A 25,069-nucleotide genomic window follows, 5' to 3' on the forward strand; every position below is an offset into this window, starting at 1 on the left:
TTATTTAAAGCGCTCGTACCTACGTATATATAAGGCGAAGGCGAGCAGTAGAATTTCTGCAGCCGTTATAGTTAGTCGATGATGATAGCAACAGCTAGCGTTGGTACGAGTATTTTTTTCGTTCTTTTCCCCAGGTTATTTATATTTTCGATATAACGCGTAATAGTGCGCAGCTCAGCATCCTGAAAAGGTCGCAAAGGCCGAGGGAAAGAAGCAGCAATGCCTACTCTACGAAAAAAAAAGGAAAAAAAGAAAAAAGATAGGTCTTTGGAGATATCCGCACCGAAGAACGGATACCCCCCGTCCGTCTTGGTCAGAACAGAACAGCGTACTAAAAGGGGAGGTAAAAAGCTCGTTAATGAAAACGGAGATATTTTTTCTGGATATTACGGCGTCGTGTTCCTTTGCGAATTACCGCGTATAGCGGAGAAGTTTTCAACATTTTTACGAGCCTATTTAGCTTACGCTATGGTATAATTTTTCACGTACTTTATTCCACTTATACTTTTACATTCAGCCTGTACAGTAGCTTCAGCTCATCCGTGTTGTACTTTTACGTATGCTATGCTATGTTTGGTGCTTTTAGTCGACCGTGGATGTGGTAGGGAAGTTCAGGGGTGGAGGTGGGGTTTTTTCCGCTATACTTTGTAAGCCTCTATATTAGCTAGTTTTGAGAAAATTTTACTGTTTATTTGACCCTTCGAGATTTCAACAACGATGCGACGATGCGACGACGCGACGACGCGACGACGTGACGACGGGACGAGCGACGGATGTAAAATTGTCAGATTTGCGAAGTTGGAATTTTCCCTAGTTCAACTGTTGCGTTGCTTGAATGCAGATACACATGAACTGGAGCATGTATGTATTTCTGAGGGCAAAGGAGAAAGTAATATGTGGGTCTTCGAGATTAAAAATACAACACTGATTCTTGGGGATGACTTGAGGCAACTTTGAATTCATTTTTGGATTTTTATCAAATTATGAAAATCTAAAAAATTCAAAAAACGATGTTTCAAGGGCGATTTTTGAACTTTTTTTTGAAACTGAAATGTAGTATTTCAAGTCCTGTGTGTTTTCTGGCGAAGGTTGACTCTACAACGTATACCTAAGCAACTTATACTGAGTAACTAATCTACCACCTTTTGTACAAAACGATTAAGAGATTCCTGGACGTCATACGTTTTTGAACAGAAAACATGTTGCCGACCGAAAGTTATCACTTCCGTGCAAGGTACATTTACTCGTATTTACCTTGCTTCCATGTGATTACTCTGACGATATGCTGAGTACATAATTACGCTTCGTGATGTTTTTGTGAGTGGATTACGATCTCCAGAAATGCTGAAACGTTCGTTGAGCAGATTTAAAAAAAAAAATGAGATTTATTCAAAATTTCATTTTGGAATTCAAGAAAATGCTAATAATGGGAATTTTTTCTATCTTGATTTCCAAAAGATATATTTTCGATACAAGGATACGAAAATTTGTTCGAAAAGTTTCTTTCGGTAATACAAAAAAAAAATCAAAAAATTTTGTGCAATAAAGAATTTTGAAGCCAAATCCCAAAATTTTGAGAGAAATAAAAATTGATTTTCTCCACAAGTTGTAACAATTACAAATGCAGGAGTGACATGATTTTCGAATTAAAAACATTTTCGGGTAAAAATGAAGAGGTTGAAGGATGGTGATTTTCATTCGAATAAAAAAAATTGGAAATTGAGTTGCGAAGTCGTTCCCAGGTTCATTGTGAAAAATATCATTATTCACACGTTGTGTGTTTCATTTTTGACCAAATATTTTTTTTCAAGTGAAAATTATGTCTTGACCACTCCCACATTCAATTGTAATTGACATAACTTGTGCAGAAAATCATTTTTCATTTTTCTCAAAATTTTGGATTTTGACTTCAAAAATGTTTAAAGTACTTAGTAGACAACCAACAAACCAAAAAAAAAAAAAAAAAAAAAAGTACCTAATAATGTAATGCAGTATGAACGAGTATTATTCAAACATGATTTTTATGTGGGTATTACCTAAAGATACTTTTCGAAAAATTTTCCTATCCATACGTTGAAAATTTATTTTGGAAATCGGGATTTAAAAAATGCCCATTTTAAGAATTTCCTCAAATTCCAAAACAAAATTTTGAGTAAGAAACTATTGTTTAAAAAAAAATACCTACTGCTTAACAAATTTATACTTACTTCTTCCCATTAATGAAATTTTTCAATTTTCATATGTACCTACATCAAATTCTTCTCGGGTCTCAAAGGAATAACGAAGTGCTAATTTCAACCTGATCGTGTAAAATGATGCTGACGAGAAGAGTGCTGTTAGATTCGAGATGGAGCTGTACCAGAGTTTGGGTGCAGATAGAAAAAAATGTGATGTGCTGTAATGGTGGGCAGCATACCAGATTGAATTTCCCAACCTTAGCAAATTTCCTTGAAAAACCATTTAGATGCTACTTGTTTCTATACTCTGCTGGTAAAATTAAAAAATGGAACAATTGCTGAGATACAAATCGATTCATTTCTTAATAGAAATTAAAAACATGTACAATTTACTTAATAATTCGAGGGCTTGGGGTAGGTATAAACGAATCGCTGTATTTTCAATGTTTCTTGAGAAAATTAAGAAAAACGTTTCACGTTTCAAATTTTCGATAACTTAGAAACGCGATTCTTTTTCAATTTACGACTCCTTATGAAAGTGTTTTCATCGTTTGTACCTACATACCTACATATTTGTGTACTGTTTTTATTATTATTTTGAAATTTTTTAATAAAGTAAGTAACTTTTTTGAGCATATTGTTCGCCAGGGAACTATGAACTCTTCTGGCTTTTGTTTCAGAATTTTCTTTTCTTCTTGATGTGTATTTTGCGTTGCTTTTTTGCTCAAAAATCGTTGTATTTTCAAAATTGTGCTGAATATTGGGTATTTGAGGAGTAAATTATTGTTGTTCTAAGACCCCATTTTTCATTTCAAAGTCTTCAGATCTTTACAGCAGGGCAACATTATTTTTAGAAACCCTATGCAAATTACAAGTTCTCTCATGTTTTATGTTTTTTCATATTTTTTGCATGCATTTTTCTATGTTGTCCATGTCCTCCGAGCCCTAGTAATGACGATGGATGTTTTTAAAACAACAGACAAAGAACCCACCAAAAAAGCTGTCAAAAAAGTTTCTCAGCAAACCTACGAAAAATGAGCAGGTTTAACTTCCAGAAAAATTTTCAAAATCGGTTGAAATGGGGCTGAGAAAAGTTTATTGAAATTTCAATAAAGGGGGGTCCCCTAAAAAGGGGAGGTGATAGTGTCTATTCAGTTTTTTTTAGCAACAAATTGGTTAAGAAATTAGTTTAAAATGTCTTCAAATAAAAAAAAGAAAACGTTTTTTAATTATCCTGAAGAAAATATGAATAATGCGCTGACTTCAGTAAAAGCTGGATCAAAAGTAAGCTTTCGTAATTTTTGCTTCTAAAAATTCATTCAAAATATGAAAACGAACTTTTCTTCACATTCAACAGGTATTAACTACAGCTAGACAATACAATATTCCAAGAACAACTCTAAGGAATAAAATTAATGGTGTTAGCGATCCGAATTCGTATGGGAAAACAGGTAGAAAATGTATACTCGGAGATGAGGTCGAAGAAGAATTAGCAACATGGTTGATAGATATTTCTCGTAGAGGCGCGCCATTATCCAAACAAGGTTTACTATATTCAGTGCAACGAATTCAATATTCAAAATCCATTTTAAAATAATCGTCCGGGTTAGCACACTTTTTTAGCTATCAAATTGGCGAATGTTTGATTCAAATTTCACAATTAACTATTAGTCCTAGGTATGGTATCTGGTATACATACCAATCTGATGTAAGTAACATTCGATTTTATAGGAAATAAATGGTTTTGTGGGTTCATGGAGCGTCATCCAACCTTATCTCAGAAACATTCCTAGTACCTTTCTAAAGCTAGATCCAAAGTAACTGAAGAATACATCCGATAATGGTTCGATGAAACTACCGAAATGCTAGACCAAGACATAGATATATTGCAAGATCCTACAAGAGTTTTCAATACTGATGAGACGGCAGTGTATGCTAATCCAAAAAGGAAAGGCATCGTACAGCCTAGGAGCAAACGATAAAGAAAATCTCACTGTTTTTGCTCATGGTGATGAAAAATGGCACAGCCGATGGCCATGTATGCAGGTAAAATTTTTAACACTTTCCCTAATTCGAGAATTATCAAACAATGATCTAGACAATCGATGATATTAACCCAGATTGTTCTCACAAGATTGACAATCTTGGACTTTGCAACAGCTTTGTCAGTATATCAGCCAATTGCTGTTCAGTTCAAATGTGCTGAACATCGATCATGTTTACTCGATTTCGGTCATGGATGAATAAGTACTTCCTCTGGATATGCTTCGTTCTGCTGTGGAATTTGACATTCTCGGTTATTCGAATGGCATTTTCGTTATCCACCAACAACACAGGAACAGGGCTATAAGGTAATTTATGTTGGTAAATTACGGCGGTATTTTACAGTATTTTACGGTATTTTACCAAAAGTTTATCACCGTAGTTTACCATAATTTACCAAAAAGCCAAATTAACACTTTTTTCATCTTTCCCTCATAACTTTTCAAATTTCCATGGAAATTTATGATTTGAAAGTTACCAAAAATTTTCCCCATAAGTTCCAAAAAATGTCCATGGAAAATTTTCTATAATCTTTAATAACACCTAAAATAACAGATGAAAATTTGCTTCAGAGGCAGGTCAAAAGTTCAGAACTTCAAAGTCAATCTACAAAAAATAACTTCTTAGTAAAATACCATAAATACCGTATTTTACCGTATTTTACCAGCGAATAAATTACGGTAATTTAACAGCCCTGCACAGGAACGTCGGACAGATTGATTAATTCTCGAAATAATCTTGAAATCCAGATGGTTTCCTTTGATGTTTCGTTAGCAGTGATCAATTCAGCATCGCAACTCGAGTCAGCTACCAACTGCTGTCGTTTGCTGATCCAGGAAATCACCGCATCAGCATACTTGATCAGAATGCCAGTTGTCGATCGAGATGTAGCAGGATAACCGGCAAAATCTGCGTCACTGTAACATTCTAGCTGTTTGACAGTTGGATCGAATTTGTACACGAACTTGAAGTTTATCGTACTGTTCAAGTAACGAGTAACACGCTTCAAACAACTAACATCTTTGGGTGATGGATTTTCCAGGGATCTTGATAATGCGCCAACTGTGTATGAAATATCGAATCAAGTACCTCTGGCGACATACAGCAGACATTTTCTCGATGTCTGATTTTGTAGATCGTTTTACTATCGGAGTATCTACTGACTTACAGCCAGCTATTCCGAATTGCTTTGTGAGTTTCTCAATATACAGCAATTGATCCAAGGAAATATCTCCGTTAGATGATCGGGATATTCGAATACCAAGGAATTGGTCTGCTGTCTTCGAAACTATCTTAAATTTGGACTGTAACACGTCGATAGATGCATCAATCAGCTCTTCATCGTCTGAAGATGCCAGTCCAATGTCGACGTATAAAGCTAAAATGAGCTTACACATTTTCCCATTTCACTTTATACGTCAACGACGGACTGGCATCATCAGATGATGAAGAGCTGATGGATGCATTTGGAAATGCCTTGAGGCAACTTCCTAAAAAAAATCAAGGTGCTACGGCGAAGCAGTTGGCCAGGTGTGACGATTTGTTAACAAGTCTCCAAGAAGCAATTGATAAGAAGGTGGAATTGAAGAGAACATTTCAGGATCGTGTGGTCGCATCTTATGAAGAAGAAGCGAGGGAATGTAGAAGGTTTCAAGAAAGCTTGCTGGAGATGAATGAGTTAATTTTTGGATTTTTGTCAAATTATGAACATCTAAAAAATTCAAAAAACGATGTTTTGTGGGCGATTTTTGAACTTTTTTTTGAAATTGAAAATGTGAAGTATTTGTAGGAAATACAAGAGAGTTGCAATGTTTATTATTTGAAGTAACATCATAAACTGATAAACGTAAATACAATTGTGTCACTTATCACATGAAATGTTTACTAGCCAGTAATATCTAAATAATCAAACCGCCACAATAGTTCCCTCCTTTTTTTTTTTTTTTTTTTTTTTTTTTTTTTTTTTTTTTTTTTTTTTTTTTACAAGAGAGTTGCAATGTTTATTATTTGAAGTAACATCATAAACTGATAAACGTAAATACAATTGTGTCACTTATCACATGAAATGTTTACTAGCCAGTAATATCTAAATAATCAAACCGCCACATATTTCAAGTCCTATGTTTTCTGGGGAAGGTAGACTCTAAAACGTATACCTATTGAACAACTTTCTGAGTTACTAATCAACCATCTATCTCCAAAGCAATTAGAAATTCCTGCAGGGCATACATTCTTGAACCGAAAACAAGATGAAAATGAATCTATAATATGCAATACTTATTATGTTGCCGAATTAAGAAAGTTACCACTTCCATGTGATTATTCTTAAGATATGCTTCGGAGTATTATGCTTCGTGATGTTTTTTGAGTGGTTTATGATCTCCATAAATTCAGAAATGTTTGTTGAGCAATTTTCAAGACAAAATTAGGTTCATTCAAAATTTGATTTTAAAATTCGAGGAAATGCTCAAAGTGGGCATTTTTTCCATCTCGATTTCCAAGATATATATTTTTCGATGCAGGGATACGAAAATTTGTCCGGAAAGTATATCTCGGTGATACCTTTATAAAAAATCAGAAAATTTTAAATAATATATTATTACATCAAAAATTTTTTAAGCCAAATTCCAAAATTTTGAGATAAAAATAAAAATTGATATTCTGCATAAGTTGTAACACAGTATTACAAAGTGTGTGAGCGACATGATTTTCAAATCAAAAAAATTTTCGATCAAAAATGAAGGAGTTGAAGGTGAGGATTTTCATTTGAATAAAAAAATTTGGAAATTGAGTTTCGAAATCGTTCCAAGGTCTATTGTGAAAAATATCATTTACTTATACACGTTGTGTGTTCCATTTTTGACCGAAATTTTTTTTTTGTGTGAAAATTACGTCTTATGTTACTCTCACATTTATTTGTAATTTGACACAACTGGTGCAGAAAATCATTTTTCATTTAAATGAAAATTTTGGATTTTGGCTTCAAAAATTTTTGACGTAATAATATAATATGTAGGTAGTAAAATTTTATGATTTTTATGTGGGTATTAGGTACTTAGAGAAACTTATCGAAACATTTTTGCATCCATACGTTGAAAATTCATTTTGGAAATCGGGATTTGAAATTGAGCATTTATTTTAATTCCCAAAACAAAATTTTGAGTAAAAAAACTCAATTTTTTCAAAAAATCTGCTTGCCTAACGAATTTATACCAACTTCTTCCCATAAAATGAAATTTTTCAAGTTTCATATGTATCTTAGTTACGTCAAATTCTTCTCGGGTCTCAAAGGGTTAATGAAGTGTTGATTTCAACCAGATTGTGAAAATCATGCTGGAGAGAAGAGAGCTATTAGATTAGAGATGGAGCGGTATCAATGTGATGTGCTGCAATGGTGAGCTGCATACCAGATTAAATTTCCCATTTTGGCAAATTTGCTCGAAAAATTTCAGCTGTACAAGCCTCTATTGCGTAATCAGAAAGATGTTTTAGTCATGCTGGTCGTGTAATGGAACAAAGAACGGGTTTTCGTTCCAGACGTTTAGAAGCTATTTTGTTTCAGATTCTGCTGGTAAAATTGAAAAATTAAAAGTTGTTGATATGTACATTATGTACACATCGATTCATTCCTTAATAGAAATTAAAAACATGTACAATTTACTTAATAATTCGAGGGCTTGGGGTATGAATGAATCGCTGTATTTTCAATGTTTCTTGGGAAATGAAGAAAAACGTTTCACGTTTCAAATTTTCAATAACTTTGAAATGCGGTTCCTTTTCAATTTACGATTCCTTATGAAAGTTTTCATTTCGCTTGTACCCACATATGTAGGTATTTCTTGTTAACTTTGAAGTAATTCCTTTTACATGCATTATTTTTTTTCTCTCATACCTATGAATTGTATCAAGGAAACATTTATGGAATTCATCCATCAAATTTCCCAAGTTGTTTTAATCGAGCACATTATTTCGATATTTGAGTATTGAGTAAGTAACTTTTTTGATTGTATCATATCGTTCGCCAGGTGAGCATGAACTGTTCTGGCATTTATTCCAGAATTTTCTTTTCTTCTTGATCGTTTTTTTTTTGGGTTGCTTTTTTGCTTAAAAATCGTTGTATCGGGTATTTCAGAAGTAAATTGCTGTTCTGAGACCCCATTTGTTGGAAACCCTATTTATAAGTTTCAAGTTCTTTCATGTTTCATGTTTTTTCATATTTTTTGCTCGTATTTTTCTATGTGGTCTATGTCATTGTTTTTTCTTAGGCAGGTCCCAGGTATCCTAAAACCATTGCTTAAAGTTAAGCAATGGCAAAGCAAGTAAGATGTAAATATGTTTCCCGAGTTCCGGAGAGTACCTAGCGCAGGGAAGACTCCAATTACTGCACACAGCAAAAGCTGACGTCCTCGCCATCACATTCGATGGAGCCTCAACCAATTATGCCGCAGTAACTCAAATGGGAGCCAATTTGAACTGCTTAGACAGCTCTTTCAAGCCATTTATTCATCATCCAACAACGAAGGAGAAAAGTGTATGCTTTTCCAGATCCTAGCCACAACATTAACCTTGTTCGAAATGCGTTTGGTGAGCAGCCATTCCTACGTGCTGGATCTGAGGAGCAGATTATGTGGAACTATGTTTGCTTGCTATTAACCCTTGAAGAAAAACACAAATTGAAATGCGCTACAAAAATAACCAAAAAACACGTACATTTTGCTGATAACATCATGAATGTGGATCTTGCTACTCAAACTCTGAGTGACTCAGTTTCTAAAGCCTTGAAATTTGGTCGCGAGATGCGCGAAAACGATGAGCCTCAAATGCCTCAATTCAGAAACAGTGAGGAGACAGAGAAATTCTGTTCAATGTTTAACATTGCTTTTGACATATTAAATTGTCGAAGTAAATATTCAGCTGAAGAGTACTGTCAGCCTCTGGATGCAAACTCATTCAGTTTGCTTAAACATGAAGCTGAACGTATAATTAAATACATCAAATCATTAAAAATTGCAATGGAAGTAAAAACGAGAACAGACCACCACACAATTGAGATTAACTTTGAAGAACAACCAGTTCTGAAGTCCAAGAAAAAATCAGGGTTCCAGGGATTTGTAATCTGTCTCACAAAAATATATTCGAAATATACAAATCTTTAATGGAACCTGAGCGAAGAGGTTTAAAAATGGAATACCTACTAACGTTCAAACTATCACAGGACCACCTCGAATCCTTTTTTTGCGCCATTAGGGGCCGCGGAGGCCACAACAATAACCCAATTTTTCTATGTTGCCCATGTCCTTGTTTTTTCTTCTACGGAATGGTTTCAGATTTGAATAGCCTACAACCGAGTACGACTAAGAAAAAAGATAATGTGAAGCTATCTTGAAAATTGAAGGGGAAAAATACGTTTTCAAATTCCAAGAGCCAAAATCCTATTTTAAACGGGAGGAAATTAGGTTGGTAGTACTTTGAAAAAAGAACAAAATTAACTATAATGACTTTTTGCCCAACTCGCCAATTGAAGGGCCTAACTATATTTGATTTCAAAAAATCGCGATGAAAAGAATAAATGCGGAAACGAATACCTACTACGTCAAAAAATGAACAAATTTTGTTTCAATCATTTTTTTTCTTATTCTAAAGTTTTTGAAGTTAAAAAATTGTAAATTCAATGAAGTTTTTAGTAAATCGAAAATTGTTGAGCTTCACAAACGCTTTCAAATTTTAAAGTAAGAAAAAAAAATGGCCATAACAGAATTTGTTAATTTTTTGACATAGGTAGTAGGTAGGCTACATAGAATTCATTTCCACATTTATTTTTCACATCGCGATTTTTTGAAAATAAAAATCATTTTTAGTCTCTTCAACTTGCAAGTTCAGCAAACAGTCATGGTGAGTATTATTGTTCATTTTTCAAAGTAAGCTACCGACTCCCATGGTCAAAATTGGATTTTGGCTCTCAGATTTTGAAAATGTATTCTGCCCTTTCAATCCTTCTACATAACACTTATTGAAACACGTATGTACCTAATCTAAGGATCTAAACGTTTTAAAAAATCATTTTTGGTACACAGCGCATACACACAACACACATTTATTGTTTTAACGGACAACTCAAACTGGATGTTTGTCTCACAAAGTCACAAGTGACTGGTTTGGCAGTTAATCAGTTCTCTCCATTCAAAAATGCGGAGTTATTTTTAGATTATCAGTAACGCCAGCCACCAACCGGATGTTGACGTCACCTCATAATTCAAATTTCGCGAATATTTGTGACGAATTCATGGTGAATCGCTTCGAGATGATTTTTTCGTTAAATCAGAAATAAAACACAGGTTGGTGATCTCGAATCGTCTCCATTTTGTTATCGCCAAACTTGTTCAGAATTTGGCGTAGCGAAAACCTTGCTTTTCGCTCCAATCAGAGCGAAAAGATGATGAAAATATTAGCAAAAGCGTATGTATCGTCGATATGGTGCTTTTTAGCCTATTGTTATGTACTATTTTGAAATTTGTTTATTCAGTAAGTAACTTTTTTTATAACATCATTCGCCAGGGAGCTATCAACTGTTCTTGGTATTTTCAAAATTCTGCGTATTAGGCATTTGAGCAGTAAATTGTTGTTCTGAGACCCCATTTTTATTTCTCTGTCTTCAGATCTTCACAACAGGGTAACATTTTGGAAACCCCACGTAAGTTTCAAGTTTTTTCATGTTTTATGTTTTTTCATATTTTTTGCATGCGCATGCATATTTTTATATTGGCCAGGTCCTTGTTTTTTCTTATACACACTTTAGATTTGGATAGCCTCTAACCGAGTACGACTAAGAAGAAAGATTATGTGAAGCAATATCTTGAAAATTTAAGGGGAAAAATATGTTTTCAAATTCCAAGAGCCAAAATCCAATTTTAACCATGGGGTCGGTAGTACCTACTTTGAAAAATGAATAAAATGAACTATTATGACTTTTTGCCAAACTTGCCAATTGAAGGGGCTACAAATTATATTAGATTTCAAAAAATCGCGATGAAAAGAATGAATGTGGAAACGAATACCACGTTAAAAATGAACAAATTTCGTTAAGATCATATAGGTATTATATTTTTTTTTACTTATTTCATGGATGAGTATTTTTGTTCCTTTTTCAAAGTAAGTAAGCTACCCAATGGTCAAAATTGGATTTTTGGCTCTGATATTTTTGAAATATATTTTTCCCCTTCAATTATGAATCGTTCTTAATTATAGCACACTCATTTAGATCAATGGCCTTTTCATTCCGGATGGGCGAATCAACAATTTCCAAAATTGTACAGAAAACATAGAGGATAATTTGGCGCCGTTTGCAGCCGACCTCCCACAGAAGATCAGCTGCGTCAAAATGTTCAAGAATACCACAGCAGGTGGTGTGCTCCCTCCATGTCATAGAATGATCAAGCTGCATTCCTAGATACCTGACTATATCTTTTACTGGTATCATACTGTTGTTGAGAAATACTGCTTGTGGATTAGCTTTTCTCTAGTTAAAAATGCACCTAAGTAATTGACGATGGTAACATTCGCCTATCACTGTGATATCGCTCTCTGGCGCAGGCTCTTGTTCATTAAACATCAGCAAGGAGTGGATGACTTCTCTGATCTCATTCAATTAGATAAGAACATTGGTAGCTTATCGACTCCTAAACCAATTGCTCAATATTTAGCAGGTCTTGGTAATTTAGTTGACGCCAATCATAGAAATTGGAAGCTATCTGTTCCAACTTCAATTAACGGAAGTTTATTGGTCCATCACTTTGTGGATTATATGGATTAATGTTCCCTGCACTTTTTTTTACTAATAATGTGATATATTAAGAAGCATTCACATTCGGATCAATTTTTTTAGTTCATTACACACAACACAGGTTTTGATGTTTTGATCTTCAGAGTAAGTAAACAGTTAGTTGGTTTGAAAATACTTCGTTGCTGTATTTTTATTATTGCTGGGATATTTTAAAGCATATATTTTTTAAAATTAATATCAATAATAAATTCACATGTCTTGAATCTTGATTATAACCATTTAGTTTTCAATTTTTTACTCGTAGGTATATTGTTTCATTTTCATCATTAAAAAAAAAACAAATAACAAATGAATTCTCATGTCTTGGATCTTGAGTATTCAATTTTTAGGTCAAATGGGAATGAGGGTGACCACAAAATGAAAAATCAATTTATTCAAAAAATTTGCTGAACTGAAACTGTGCGGCTGGAATGAGCATCAAATGACACGTTTCGCTTTCCGAGAGAATCGCATGATCGTATCATACATCCCTAAACCACAAAAACGTGCGGTGGTAACTTTAGCAGTCAGCTCACATTCTTGTGTTCTATGGCTGGTTGCATCTCATACAAAATGGAAAAAAATTTAAAATATTTGACCAGTGATGATGAAATTTTGAAAATGAAATCAATTGATATGTGTTTTGAAAACTTTGAAATCGTTTCCTCTTTAAATTTTTGTATGTTTTTTTGGTTAAAATGTGTTATAATATGTATTTTTACGAGTATTGTCCGAGTATTATCATGATTTCAAGAACTGTTTCGAGAATAAGGTAAGTAATTATTTATAGGTAAAGCAAATGTATACGTAATTTTAGAAGTTTGAAACAGGTAATTTTTACACAATTATTAAATAAGATAGCTTTATTTTAGACGCAATTGTTCTATTAGTCAGGGATCCCATCTGAAAAAAATGTACGAGGGGGGTTGAAATTTGGGACCCGGCCCAAAAGTTACTATATATATCCCTCTTTTCAGAAATGTCACTCTGGCAATTCACAGCTGGGGCTCTTAAGCACAGCGAAAGCTCAAAGTTCACAATTTTTATGAACTTTCAACTTGGAAAGTTTTATGGTTAAAACCGGTGGATTCTTATAGGATTTTTCACGCTGAATCCGAATATGCCGGTCTGTTGACCCCTAAGTGCCCCCAAAGGGGTGCCAGAGTGCGTTGAAGGGGTAAAATTCGCAAAAATTTCTGTATTTTTTCAATAAATTTTCATAAAAATCGTCCAGGTAACAAAAAGTGCTGCATTCTTGAAGCATTTTTCGCGCTGAATCCAAATATGCCCGGCTGCTAGCCCCCAAGTGCCCCAAAAAGGGTGCCAGCCTACTTTGAAGGGGTGAAAAATGCAAAATATTTAGGTTTTTCACATCTTATTTGCGTAAACGTAGCATTATTCCATAATTATTTTATTCGAAGGAGGTTTGCAAGCACATTTTTGAAAATAGCATTCCATATACTATCAAAGGAGGTGATCAGTATCGCCCCACCGATTTTCTTGCTGCTATGAGAAATGATAATTTTAAAGAATCTTTAGTCCAGTTTTTGGTAAATTATTAGTTGACGTTCGATTTCTCAGAACTACTAAAAGAAAAAACGTTCAATCACTCACAATAATGGTGATTGTATATCATTTTCTAAGGACGCCCATGGTATTTTAAAAAGTCATGTATCAAATGTTTTGAGTACTGATTTTCACAAAGAAGCGGACTTCTCGCATAGTTTTGCATTTACTTCATTCAAGAGGAAATCTTGTGATCCAGAGTCAGGATACATATGTTTTAATAATCATCTTAGGAAACATCTTCAAATTATCGAATATTACAGTGTTGCTAGAAGTAGGAAAGCATTTTAACCAAACTCATTGTTTCATAAATTGTACCAAATTGGCAAATACTTTGGGTAGAGATCTCTGCCAAGTGCTACCAGCATTTCATTGTTTCACTGGCTGCAATTATACACCCACATTCTATCATAAAGCCGAAGTACAACCATTCAAACTTCTGGAAAAAACCCAAGATTTCAAAAGAGCTTTCAAAAATTTGGAAGTTTCAAAAATGTTGAGACGATTAAAGAAGATATGGAAGAATTTGTAGCATTGATGTATGGCGTCAAAAATTGCAAAAACGTGGACGAATACAGGTACATATATCATCTTTAAACAGTGTTTCTGCTCCAAAAAAAATGAAAAAAAAAAAATGTTTGAGAAACTGAATTATTCTTCGAGCTGCCTTCCACCATGTTCACAAGTACAACACATCATGAGGTGCCACTACATCTCCAGTATCTGGCTTCAGCCAGAGGGGGGGGGAAATACAGCCATCTCACCAAGTAGCAGTGGCTGGATTTTACACAAAGGTGAATATGTACCTCACTGGTATGAAAGTGAGATGATACCCTCTTTGCTGGAAGTAACAAATGAGGCAACCTGTGCCGAAAACGAAGAACTGACAGACGAATGCGAAGAATCGGCTGATGAAGAATCTTCAAGTCATGATTCAGATTTTGAGTAATTTTTTTTTTGTCAAGAGGTATCTATAGCTAAAGTTGTCGTATTTCTCTTGTAAAAAAATCAATACATATACTTGTACCTTACTGTTTGTCAAAATTTTTCGAAATAATATGTAATTGTTGGAACATCATAAACATTCTCAGTGTCTCTAGAACAACGATATTTTTTCCTCTTCAACATATCAAGGCAGGTGGGCAGCATTTAGAGGTAGGTAGTGACACATTTGATTTCAGAATACTTGCAAACCGCCTTCGAATAAAATAAATTATGGAATAATGCTACGTTTACGCAAATAAGATGTGAAAAACCTGAATATTTTGCATTTTTCACCCCTTCAAAGTAGGCTGACACCCTTTTTGGGGCACTTGGGGGCTAGCAGCCGGGCATATTTGGATTCAGCGCGAAAAATGCTTCAAGAATTCAGCACTTTTTGTTACCTAGACGATTTTTATGAAAATTTATTGAAAAAATACAGAAATTTTTGCGATTTTTACCCCTTTAACCCACTCTGGCATCCCTTTGGGGGCACTTAGGGGTCGACAGACCGGCGTATTCGGATTCAGCGTGAAAAATCCTATAAGAATCCACCGGTTTTAACCATAAAACTTTCCAAGTTGAAAGTTCATAAAAATTGTGAACTTTGAGCTTTCGCTGTGCTTAAAAGCCCCAGCTGTGAATTGCCAGAGTGACATTTCTGAAAAGAGGGATACATATAGTAACTTTTGGGCCGGGTCCCAAATTTCAACCCCCCTCGTACATTTTTTTCAGATGGGCTCCTGGACTATATGAAAATGTCTTAAATGTGACTAGAGCTGCAGCCCGATTCCATGACTTGAACCCAAATAGGCTGAAGAGGAATAGGTTGACAGTCAGGAGAACAGTTGCAAGATTCAGAGGTAATGACAAAATTGTAGATAAGACAGAGAAAGTACATGTTTGTCGAGGTACTCTATCTGTAAGAATTTTTCGTTTTGATGTACAATTTGGTTGATGAATGACTAATTTTTTTATATATTCAGGTCAACTTGTACAAGATTCGCGGTAGAGGAGTTGTCACTACAGCCGACCGGAAGAAAGGAGACACATTACTCCGATACACCGGCGTATCACGTTCTCGCATTGACACTGATCGACGGATCCAATATGCACAGATCGACTCAACATATGTCATCTATTTCAGACACCAGGAGCGGCCGATGTGCTTGGATGGTAAATCATGAGTGGGGAGTCAACGGATTTTTTCTTACCAGGCACAGAAATCACAGAATAGGTTTAGCCTTTGTTGATTGTTCTCCATATACGAATCGAATTTAGGATACTTTGAAATTAATTAGGTACCCAGATAAATTAAGTATTTACAATTTGTGAATTAATTTGTAGACATACCTGACACATAACAGTTGAACAAGTAGACCACTGACTGCATCTACACCAGATACTTAAAGAAGTGTTAATTTCAACACACCAAGAAGTTAACCCAAAAAGTTCTATTCGAAGCATATGGCGGAATTATCAGGAATAAGCTATGAATAGCAATCTTTTCCACTATGACTGGGAATGCCCGGACTGGGAAAGGGGGCCGCACTGCTTTCACTGTGGTTAATTTGCCCACGTCAGTCGCGGTTGCAACATTCTAGAATTCATCTTAATGTTTTCAGGTTTTTAATATTTTGAAATTTGTTTAATATGTAACTTATTTGATTAGATTGTTCGCCGGGGGGGGGGGGGCTATGACCTCTTCTGGCTTTTGTTCCAGAATTTAATTTTCTACTTCACGAGCAATATAGCGGTGAAAAGTCTTCATCAGTAAGTGATAATAACGAAAATAACAGTAATACTGACAGTACAACACTGATGACAATAGCTCAATTAGTGCTGACGATGAAAACATTTATTATTATATTTTGGTGGCGGAGGTCAGCTAATTTTTTACTTTTTTTAATTAGTTGAACAAGATATTGAAAATTCATTTTGTTTCAAAAAACTCTCAAACGTACAATAATAATTTTAAATTTCAAAAAATTGGCGGCTATAAGTTTACAAGGGGACAGCGTGCGACAATGATCTTCTAAGTAAGTGTTTTGCGGGTCAAAAATGCTATACATGTAGGTGATTATTCAAATTCAGTGGCAACTTATTCGCAAACACTGCAAAATTCCAACATGATCGTCATCATAAATAAAATGAACGATCGATACAACCGTATAAAATGAGGGAGGAGGGGAATAGAAATTCACCTCATATATTTTGTACGGCGACGATGACACTACACAATGCACGGCTCGTCGATTCGAAATAATTAGACCAAGCTGTTATTTCATACAACGATAGGGAAATCTTACGCAACACGCCACAGGAACTTTTGAAGTACTTACATACAATACATACATACCTACATCGTATAGTCTTTGTAGCATCCTTTTTTATTCGTTTTTGTGTAAGGTACTCCTACATTTATATTACTTTAATGCAAAACAAAAACAAAAATAACAGGAAGAGATTCGTACCAGACTCCGTTATCAAAGAACATACCTTTCCATGATAACTTTCGTCCTTAGCACAGAAATAATACTACATATGAAGTTATGAACACAATTTATAGTATACCAACTTCGCTCCAGAACCATTCGTCATTGTTTTAAAATAATATATATTATCTGAGAAGTTGGACTGAAAAATGAGGTTGTGATATTTGAAACTGACATGAATTCAAATCACCACTACTTAGAAAATTGGGGATTTCCTCAATTTCCTCAAAACAAAATTTCAAACATTCAAACAAAAATGGAAGACCAAGTTGTGATCATTCGAACGATCAAGAATGCAATTGTACATATTTTAATACCATTTTTTCACTTTTCTGTTTCAGGAACGATTCGTTTGACTTCAAAATGTAGAAAATCGAAAAAATCAAGTCCGATACCTAATTATTAGTTTCAAGTCGTTTTTAAAGTTTCATATTAAAAATATATATATTTACCTTATCATTGTTCTTATGGCGTTTTTTTCGTTTTTAAAATAAATTTAATAATTTCTATTTCACGTACTCGTATATCAATTTTCATAGGTCTATATTAAAAAAAAAAAAAGTAGGCGGGATACTTTGGCGAGCTCCGATCCAGGACCCGAAAGTGCCCCGCTTACTACTTTTAGAATTTTCGAAAAAATCTCACTTTAGATGAAATTATAATTTATTGACTACTCGGAGTAAGATTTGCGTAGTTACATTATTTTGAAAATTAAAAAAGAATAATTAAGAACAATAATTGTACCCTCCCCCGCCCCCTCAATCATCTAGAACAACGTTTTTTTCAATGGGCATCCAAGGGAACATTTCAAGGCAAACTTGCTCAACAAAAAAAATTTGGCACGAAATTTTTATCAACTGAGCAAAGCTAGATCGAAAAAGCGTACAAACATTTATTATCACCAGCCAGAATTATTTCATGTGATATGAAGTGTATTTTTAGATGTTTGGTGAATTTTTGAATATCAAATTTTGGGCTAAAAATGAGGGAAAAAATCCAAAATTTTATAAAATTATTGCTCTAGAACGCAGAATTTGAGAGTTTCGACATCGTTTCGAGCGATTATGGAGGCTCCAGCAGATTTTTCAAACTTATACTCGTAATTTTATCAAATGGAGTTATAAAGCCGAAATTCATTCTAGAAACCAATTTCAATACGTTTCGAAGTCGATTGTCGGCGAGTTCAAGTCATTTTGGAGCCTCCAGTGGATTTTTTAAAAACTTGTGTTTTTCAAAAAATGCCACAAATCTGTGCAAATTGACTTCAATTTGATGACATTTTGTGCAAATTTAAAGTTTAAAAAATCTGCTGGCGGCTCCAAGAATTTTCAAAAGGTCGCTGGAGGCTCAAAATGACTCGAGCTCACCATCAGTCGACTTATCGACTTAATAACACGTTTAGTATGTTGGAACGTAAAGTGAATTTTGGATTTACAATTTCATTTGATGCAGAAATTTTGTAAAAATTCCGAGTTTCAAAAATCTTTTGTAGTCTGCAGAACTGCTCTAAACGGTTTGAAACTGTTTCCAATCGATCTGGCGAGTCAAAAATAGGGTATACCCTAAATTTCACCTTCCTAAGTCACTTTGGTAAAATTTTGGATTTTTTTCTCAATTTTGACCTAAATTTGATTTTTTTAAATTCACCAAAAATCCAAAAAATACACTTCAGCACTTGAAAATTTAGCTGGTGATGAAATTTCGCACGCTGTTTCGACTAGCTTTGTTCAGTTCGAAAAATTTCGCACGTGTATCATGTTGAAAAGCAAAATCTGTGAGTTCGGCTGACCTGTCAATCAAAATGGGCGCCATTTTGTTGGTAAATCCAATTTTTTTTGGCAAGTCAGCTCTTCAAAATGTCCATTGGGGTGTACATTAGAAAAATTGTCTCTCAGAGGATGGGGGGGGGGATTGTTGCACGAGAAAAAATGTCAAGAACCAAGAAAATAAAATGAAAAATTGAAGGAAGAAAATGAGAAGCTGAATGTTATTCTATCAACTTTCGATAGTAATTGCTGAACTTTAAACATTTTTATTGTATTTTAGGGGTTCTTTTGCTAAATTAAAATTATGTTTTTTTGGTGTTATTCGCAGTGTTGCCGAAAATCAGAAAAAAATTGCAACAAACGGTACTGCTAAGTAATGCATTGGTGAAATACAGCAGCGATCAGTCCAACAAAATCGATTGTTCTGAGGTTGGTATTAAGCAATTGGCTGATTGACACTTTGAATAGAAATTGATCATCATTTTACTTATTATGTTTCAGGGTTCTCCGTCATTCTGAAGATGTATCAACGAATCGGCACAAATTCTCATTATCAGACCATTCCTCAGTATACAATTTCGTCAGAGATTCGCTATCAGTGCAATTTCCAGATAGGATAACTTTAGCCAACTCAACATTAACTAGAACACCTCATGAGTTGACCAAACAGGATCCAGTAAGTTTCCACCAAAAAAGAAACTTGATGAGACCAAAATAAAAGAAATAACAGGTATGGAGTAATTTTAAATTATTTCGAAGTGCAGCTTCCTCATGTTTGTACTTCATTACAATTGTTCTGTATTTGCAGATTATGTCCAAGCAAACTTGAAAAAAATCACCAAATTGGCCTGAGCGAAGCGAGCTGGCAAAAACTATTCTAAATTGTAGTAATTTTGATGTGAGAAAGCCACCAATGATATTTTAAAAAATTTGTTTAAAACTAACTACTTTCCAAACACGATGAATAATTTATTTAAAAATTCCACAAATAATGGGATTGAATCGCAATTTAAAATGCTGAAATATGGATACCTAAAAGTTCAGAATGTAAACACCTTAAGCGAGTTAATGGCGTTAATGATTGAAGAAGTTTTCTACGATTTGCTAAATAAATACACCCAAAAGAACTCGTTCCTTTATCATGGTTATAAACTGTATAACAAAGAGATTCCTGATTTCCTTCAAAACCATCCTCGAAGCCATTTATCAATCATGTCTGTAAACAATATGTCACTGCTGAAGAGTACCCTTATGATTCAATTCTCTTTGAAGGTGGAAAATTGAAAGTTCTTAGCAAAACTAATCCTCTTACTCTTTATGAAGTATGTAGATTTTACCAAACCATCTTATAATTGTGAAGATTTTTGGCGATACCAGCTTCCATGTGTACATTTCTGTGCTCAACCTACATTGAAAATCAACCAGAATGCGATTGGAATGCTGAAGCTGATTCAAATTACCAGTCTATTGAATGTTGTACTAATACTGCAGAACTTGGCTCGGATAACATGACGAAGAATACAAATGTGTTTGTTGAAGAAGTTTCCTCAATTAATGTGAATGAGAAAAACCAAGCTCAAGATGATGTTGAAAATAAAGAGAAACAAAAAAAAAATTGTAATATCCGAGAAATATGTAAAATTTTGACCAATAAGACATATTATAACATGAGTCACAAACATGAAAAAGGTCAAGTAATTGAAACGTTGCTTTAAGAAGTTGATGAAAAAATGAACGAGTTACAATCCTTTGAATTTTTACCTCTTGGACGTTATATTTTTTTAGTTACTCAACTCTAGTAATAGACATCAAACGAACTATTTTATTGCTTACTTATTATATGTACCTTAAGATTTAAGAATGATTAATTCCAATCGTTACCTCGAATTTTTGTACCTTTTATTATTTTTAGGTAGGTATACTTCTGTTTCATTTATGATAATTTAAGTCTATTTCGTTACTTTCGTTTATGATTATTGAAAATTTAAGTCTTGTGATTTTAATTATCGGGGCCGAAATCGTGTTACCTAAAGACCTAAGACCTAAACTTTCAAGTGTTTGATTTTTCCAAGTCATTATTATTATTATATTGGCAGTTATACATATATTTTTATTAAAGAAGTCAGAAGTACATAAATAAACGCAACTGTTCGTGATATTTCAAATTTTTATCAATTTGGGTACTTTCATAAAGAAAAAAATACATGAACTTGTCTCTGTTCATTGGAATAAAAAACAACAACTCATAATTTCCTCTGTTTGAAGTGTGAAGAAAAAAGAACAAATCTGCACTGATTCTTCATAGGCATGTTCCATGATGTGTTGCCCAAAATCAGAAAAAACTTGCTTATCATGTTTCAGAGTTCTCTGTTATTCAAAGCAATTGATAATATTGATGATGTATCAACGAAGCAGCTGCCCACAAATCGGCACAAATTCTCATTATAACAGACCATTCTTCAGTATACAATTTTGTCGGAGATTCGCTATCAGTGCAATTTCCAGATAGGATAACTTCAGCCAATTCAACATTAACTGGAACACTTCATGGAGTTGACCAAACAGGATGCAGTAAATTTCCGCCAAGAAAGAAACTTGATGAGACCAAAATAAAAGAAATAACAGATATGGAGTACCTACTTTTAAATTATTTTGAAGTGCAGCTTCCTCATGTTTGTACTTCATTACAATTGTTCAGTATTTGCAAATTATGTCCAAGCAAACTTCAGTCACTTGAAAAGTACAAACAAAGAACTGATTTCCGAAACTTATTGTTTATCTTTTGTAATAAATACGTTTATTATGTAATTGCTACAAGCAGTGCTTCTACAATTCAATACTGATAGCAGTACTACTAATTTAATACTGATAGTAGTACTGCTTTCAGTATTAAATTAGTAGGTAGTACTATTTTTTTACATGGGCGGTGACTTTTTTGTTACCATCCATCTGCACCTATAAACTTTTCGATAAAAATTCACACGCTTGTTTTGAGTAATACTCAATTTTCAAACAGAGGGTTGACTCAAATTTATTCATTTTTAGGGTTCCCCCACCAAGGGGAACCCTATTAAAGTCGCTTTCAAGAATTCTTCAGTGCGCCGCGTTATTTAGAAAGGTGTCTTCCGTGTTGCATATTAAGCCACACATAAGACACCTTTGTATTTGCCAAGTCACTTTCAGTTTCTTCAACAAAACTCTTTGCTAAGCATTTTCAACTTCGTTTTTATCAGCCAACAATTTTTAATGTTTATGCAATAAATTTATCTATTACCCACAAATTCCAATTCTACTTTTTGAAATTTTTTTATTTCAAATTAAATTAAAAGATAAAAGTGTTTAAAATAAAGGAAAATTTCAAAAATTTGTAAATAAATGGAAATTTATGAGTTGTAGTCGATGAATGACATTTTCAAGCATGACAGCGTTTCAAAATTAGTAGGTCCGCTGTTGGCACCGTTGTTACCAACAATTTGTGATTTTTCTATGTTAGGTCTTGTGGAGACACCTTTACTTCCCATACTCAGCAAAACTGAAATAATTTTCAGTTTATTATTTTCAATTTTTCTGAAAATTGAAAGCGCTTGAATGAACCTAATATAATGTCCAAGTTAGTGTACTCTATATATATATATTAAAAGAATCTTGAAAAATGTTGTTCCAGTCAGTAAGCCTCTCCCACTGGACCGATTTCGCTAATTTTTTTTTTTAAATGTTCCTCATGACGCGTAGATATGTCATCAAACATTTAGAATTCAAAATTTTGTAGTTTTAGCCCAAAAAATTAAAAATGCACAATTTTGGACAATTGTAACTTTAAGCTTTCATTTCGCGGCCGAATATTTCTCATTTGCTAGGCATTTTCCTCATCATCAAATAGTAAACAAAACATCCAGCTTATACTTCGCAGCCAACTATTTATCCTTTTAATTATACTCACAAAAATTTATAATTTTTGAAAAAGTGAGGAAATCTGAATAAATTTAAACATCTTAGGAGAAAGATAGTGATTGAGAATGAGAGTATGTATAGGTACCTATATGAAATTATGAATAAATTAAGAAAGTAAGTAAACCAGAAAAAGGCCAGAAAGAATATTGGAGAAAAATATAGGATGCGTTTGAACACGAAAATAAAATGTGAGGTAAAAGTCATGAAACAAAGAAAGAAAAGTGATGAAAAATAAATGCATAAGGAATAAAAGAAAAGAAAAAATTAATGAATTAAACAAAATCTAAATTGAAACTGCATCAATCTTGATAAAAACTGAATGAAAACAAAAGAAATCAGATCAAATCGAAACCAAAACCAGGAAACAATTGTAAGAAAAGAAAATGCAAAAACGAAAACGATAAAAATGAATTCATGGCGAATAAATGAAAAAATGAACAAAAAATAAAACAATGAAAAATGATAACAGAAAAATTATAGGAATTGATGATGAATCCAATAAAAAATGAAATATATAAAAAAGGAATGAAAAAGAATAGATGTCAAAAATTTATGAATAAAAACAAGAAGAAATTATGATTGTAAAATTGAAAACAATTGACGAAGAAAATTGAAAGATTTCAAAAGAAAAAAAAACTAAAATTGAATGAAAAACTGACTACAAGAAAAAATGCAAAAATAAACCTGAAGACAAAAAATTGAAAATAAAAAATGAAAACAAGAAAAAAATGATAATAATGGAAGTGAATTTGAACGACAAACATCTAAACAAAGAAAAACTAAAATTCGATCAAAACTGGAAACAGGAAAAAATGCAAAAATAGAACTGAAAACTAAAAATGGAAACCTTGAGATGAAGGAGTTTTAACATTGCAGAAAATTGTTGCCAGTTCATTAACAATTTTGAACTTTCAGGGGAAATATTTTCAACATGTTTGGGGGGAGAAGCGTGAGCCGGTGTTAGGGCAAAAACACAAAAACAAAAAAACAAAAATCAATTGCACAACTTGCATCCAAGTAGGTATTCCAACCTAAGAAAAAAACAGGACGAGAAAAATTCTTAAAGAAGAGGGGATTATAAAATTGTGTAATTTTGGCAAAAATTGCCTGAAAAGTTGTCTCTCAAAATTTGAGCTTAAAATTTCCCAATAATAAAAATTTTCCTATGTTATTTAATGAAGGCATAAAGGCAGGGAGATTTTTCATATTCAATGTCTAAATCATTTCATTTGAAGAATTTTTTGGCCAAAAAAGTCACCCAAAAATTCTTTAAATGAAATGATTCATTTTGTTCTCATTAAATAACATCGGAAAATTTTCATTATTGAAAAATTTTACTCAAATTTTGAGAGGCAATTTTTCAGGGAAAAAAGACATTGCTTTTAAGCATACTTTTAAATTTAAAATGTCAATATCACATGTTTTTTAATTTATATGTATTGCATAGGTTGGTTTCAAAATAAGAGAAATAGTTTAATTTTCACAAGGTAGGCTGTGTCCATTTATCAAATCAAATCAAATCAACTTTATAAGAATTGGTATTAAAAAAATTGCTAAAACACACGCATAAACGCATCTGGAAACAGAAGATGGACCCCCTCCCCATTGGTAGATAAATTTGATGAGAGTAATAAAGAAAAAAAAACGATTTTATTTACAACAAAATTCATCATTTTTTCATCAATTTGTTAGGTGACTTCACTGATTCTGTTTTACAAGTTTGAGAAAGCTGCTAAGCTGCTATAGGGTATCTCATTTTACATCCTGGAAATTTATTGCTAGCTTGATGAAAGCGCCCGCTTACACCAACACTTCTGCCAGCTATGTAACCATTATCTCAAAATCAAAAAATACCCCAAGTTTGCATTGTGAATAGGTAAATCATTTGGTTTAAAAAATAAAACCTTTTTGGGAATTTTTTTGCAAAAAAACGACAATTTTCACTTTATAGTAATTTAATGGACAAAAAAAAGAAACGAGTTTTAAACAATTTTTAGTAAAAAAAAGTGACACTTTTCAGCATTTATTTTTGGCATTTTGAGGTAACAAAAAAAGTTTAGGAGGCGAGATTTTCCACAGAATATGGTAAAAAGCAAAAACTTTTGTTATGTTTTTGCAGAAATCGAATCTTTTTAGAAATTTGTGGCGAAAAATGTTATGCTTTTTTGCAATTTTTGTCGAGAAAAAGGGGCCTTGGATTCTAAATAGCAATAATGGTCTAAGTCTAAGCAGAATCTCAAATACTATCTTTTGGAATTGCAAACCTACTAT

The 25,069-nt window shown here is 33.4% G+C and overlaps 2 protein-coding genes across 3 annotated transcripts in view; both read right to left on the reverse strand.

Annotated features, from left to right (window-relative positions):
• LOC135839250 (slit homolog 3 protein) overlaps positions 1-25,069 on the reverse strand; it is a 660,297-nt gene that overhangs the window by 300,098 nt on the left and 335,130 nt on the right. The window lies entirely within an intron of this gene.
• Positions 4,906-5,617, reverse strand: LOC135840657 (uncharacterized). Its single transcript, XM_065357284.1, has 2 exons — positions 5,389-5,617; positions 4,906-5,282 (listed from the first exon to the last, which is right to left on the reverse strand). The coding sequence occupies exons 1-2, from the start codon at positions 5,615-5,617 to the stop codon at positions 4,906-4,908; spliced, it is 606 nt and encodes a 201-aa protein (XP_065213356.1).

This window comes from Planococcus citri, chromosome 3 (genome assembly GCF_950023065.1).
Source record: "Planococcus citri chromosome 3, ihPlaCitr1.1, whole genome shotgun sequence".
In the NCBI taxonomy this organism is placed as follows: Eukaryota; Metazoa; Arthropoda; class Insecta; order Hemiptera; family Pseudococcidae; genus Planococcus; species Planococcus citri.

Excerpts from the sequence above, each read along its gene's own strand:
- LOC135840657 (XM_065357284.1), bottom strand. The coding sequence starts at position 5,617 with ATGTGTAAGCTCATTTTAGCTTTATACGTCGACATTGGACTGGCATCT. Across the intron at positions 5,283-5,388 it reads GCAATTCGGAATAGCTGGCT|TTGGCGCATTATCAAGATCC; the intron begins GTAAGTCAGTAG and ends TTTCATACACAG.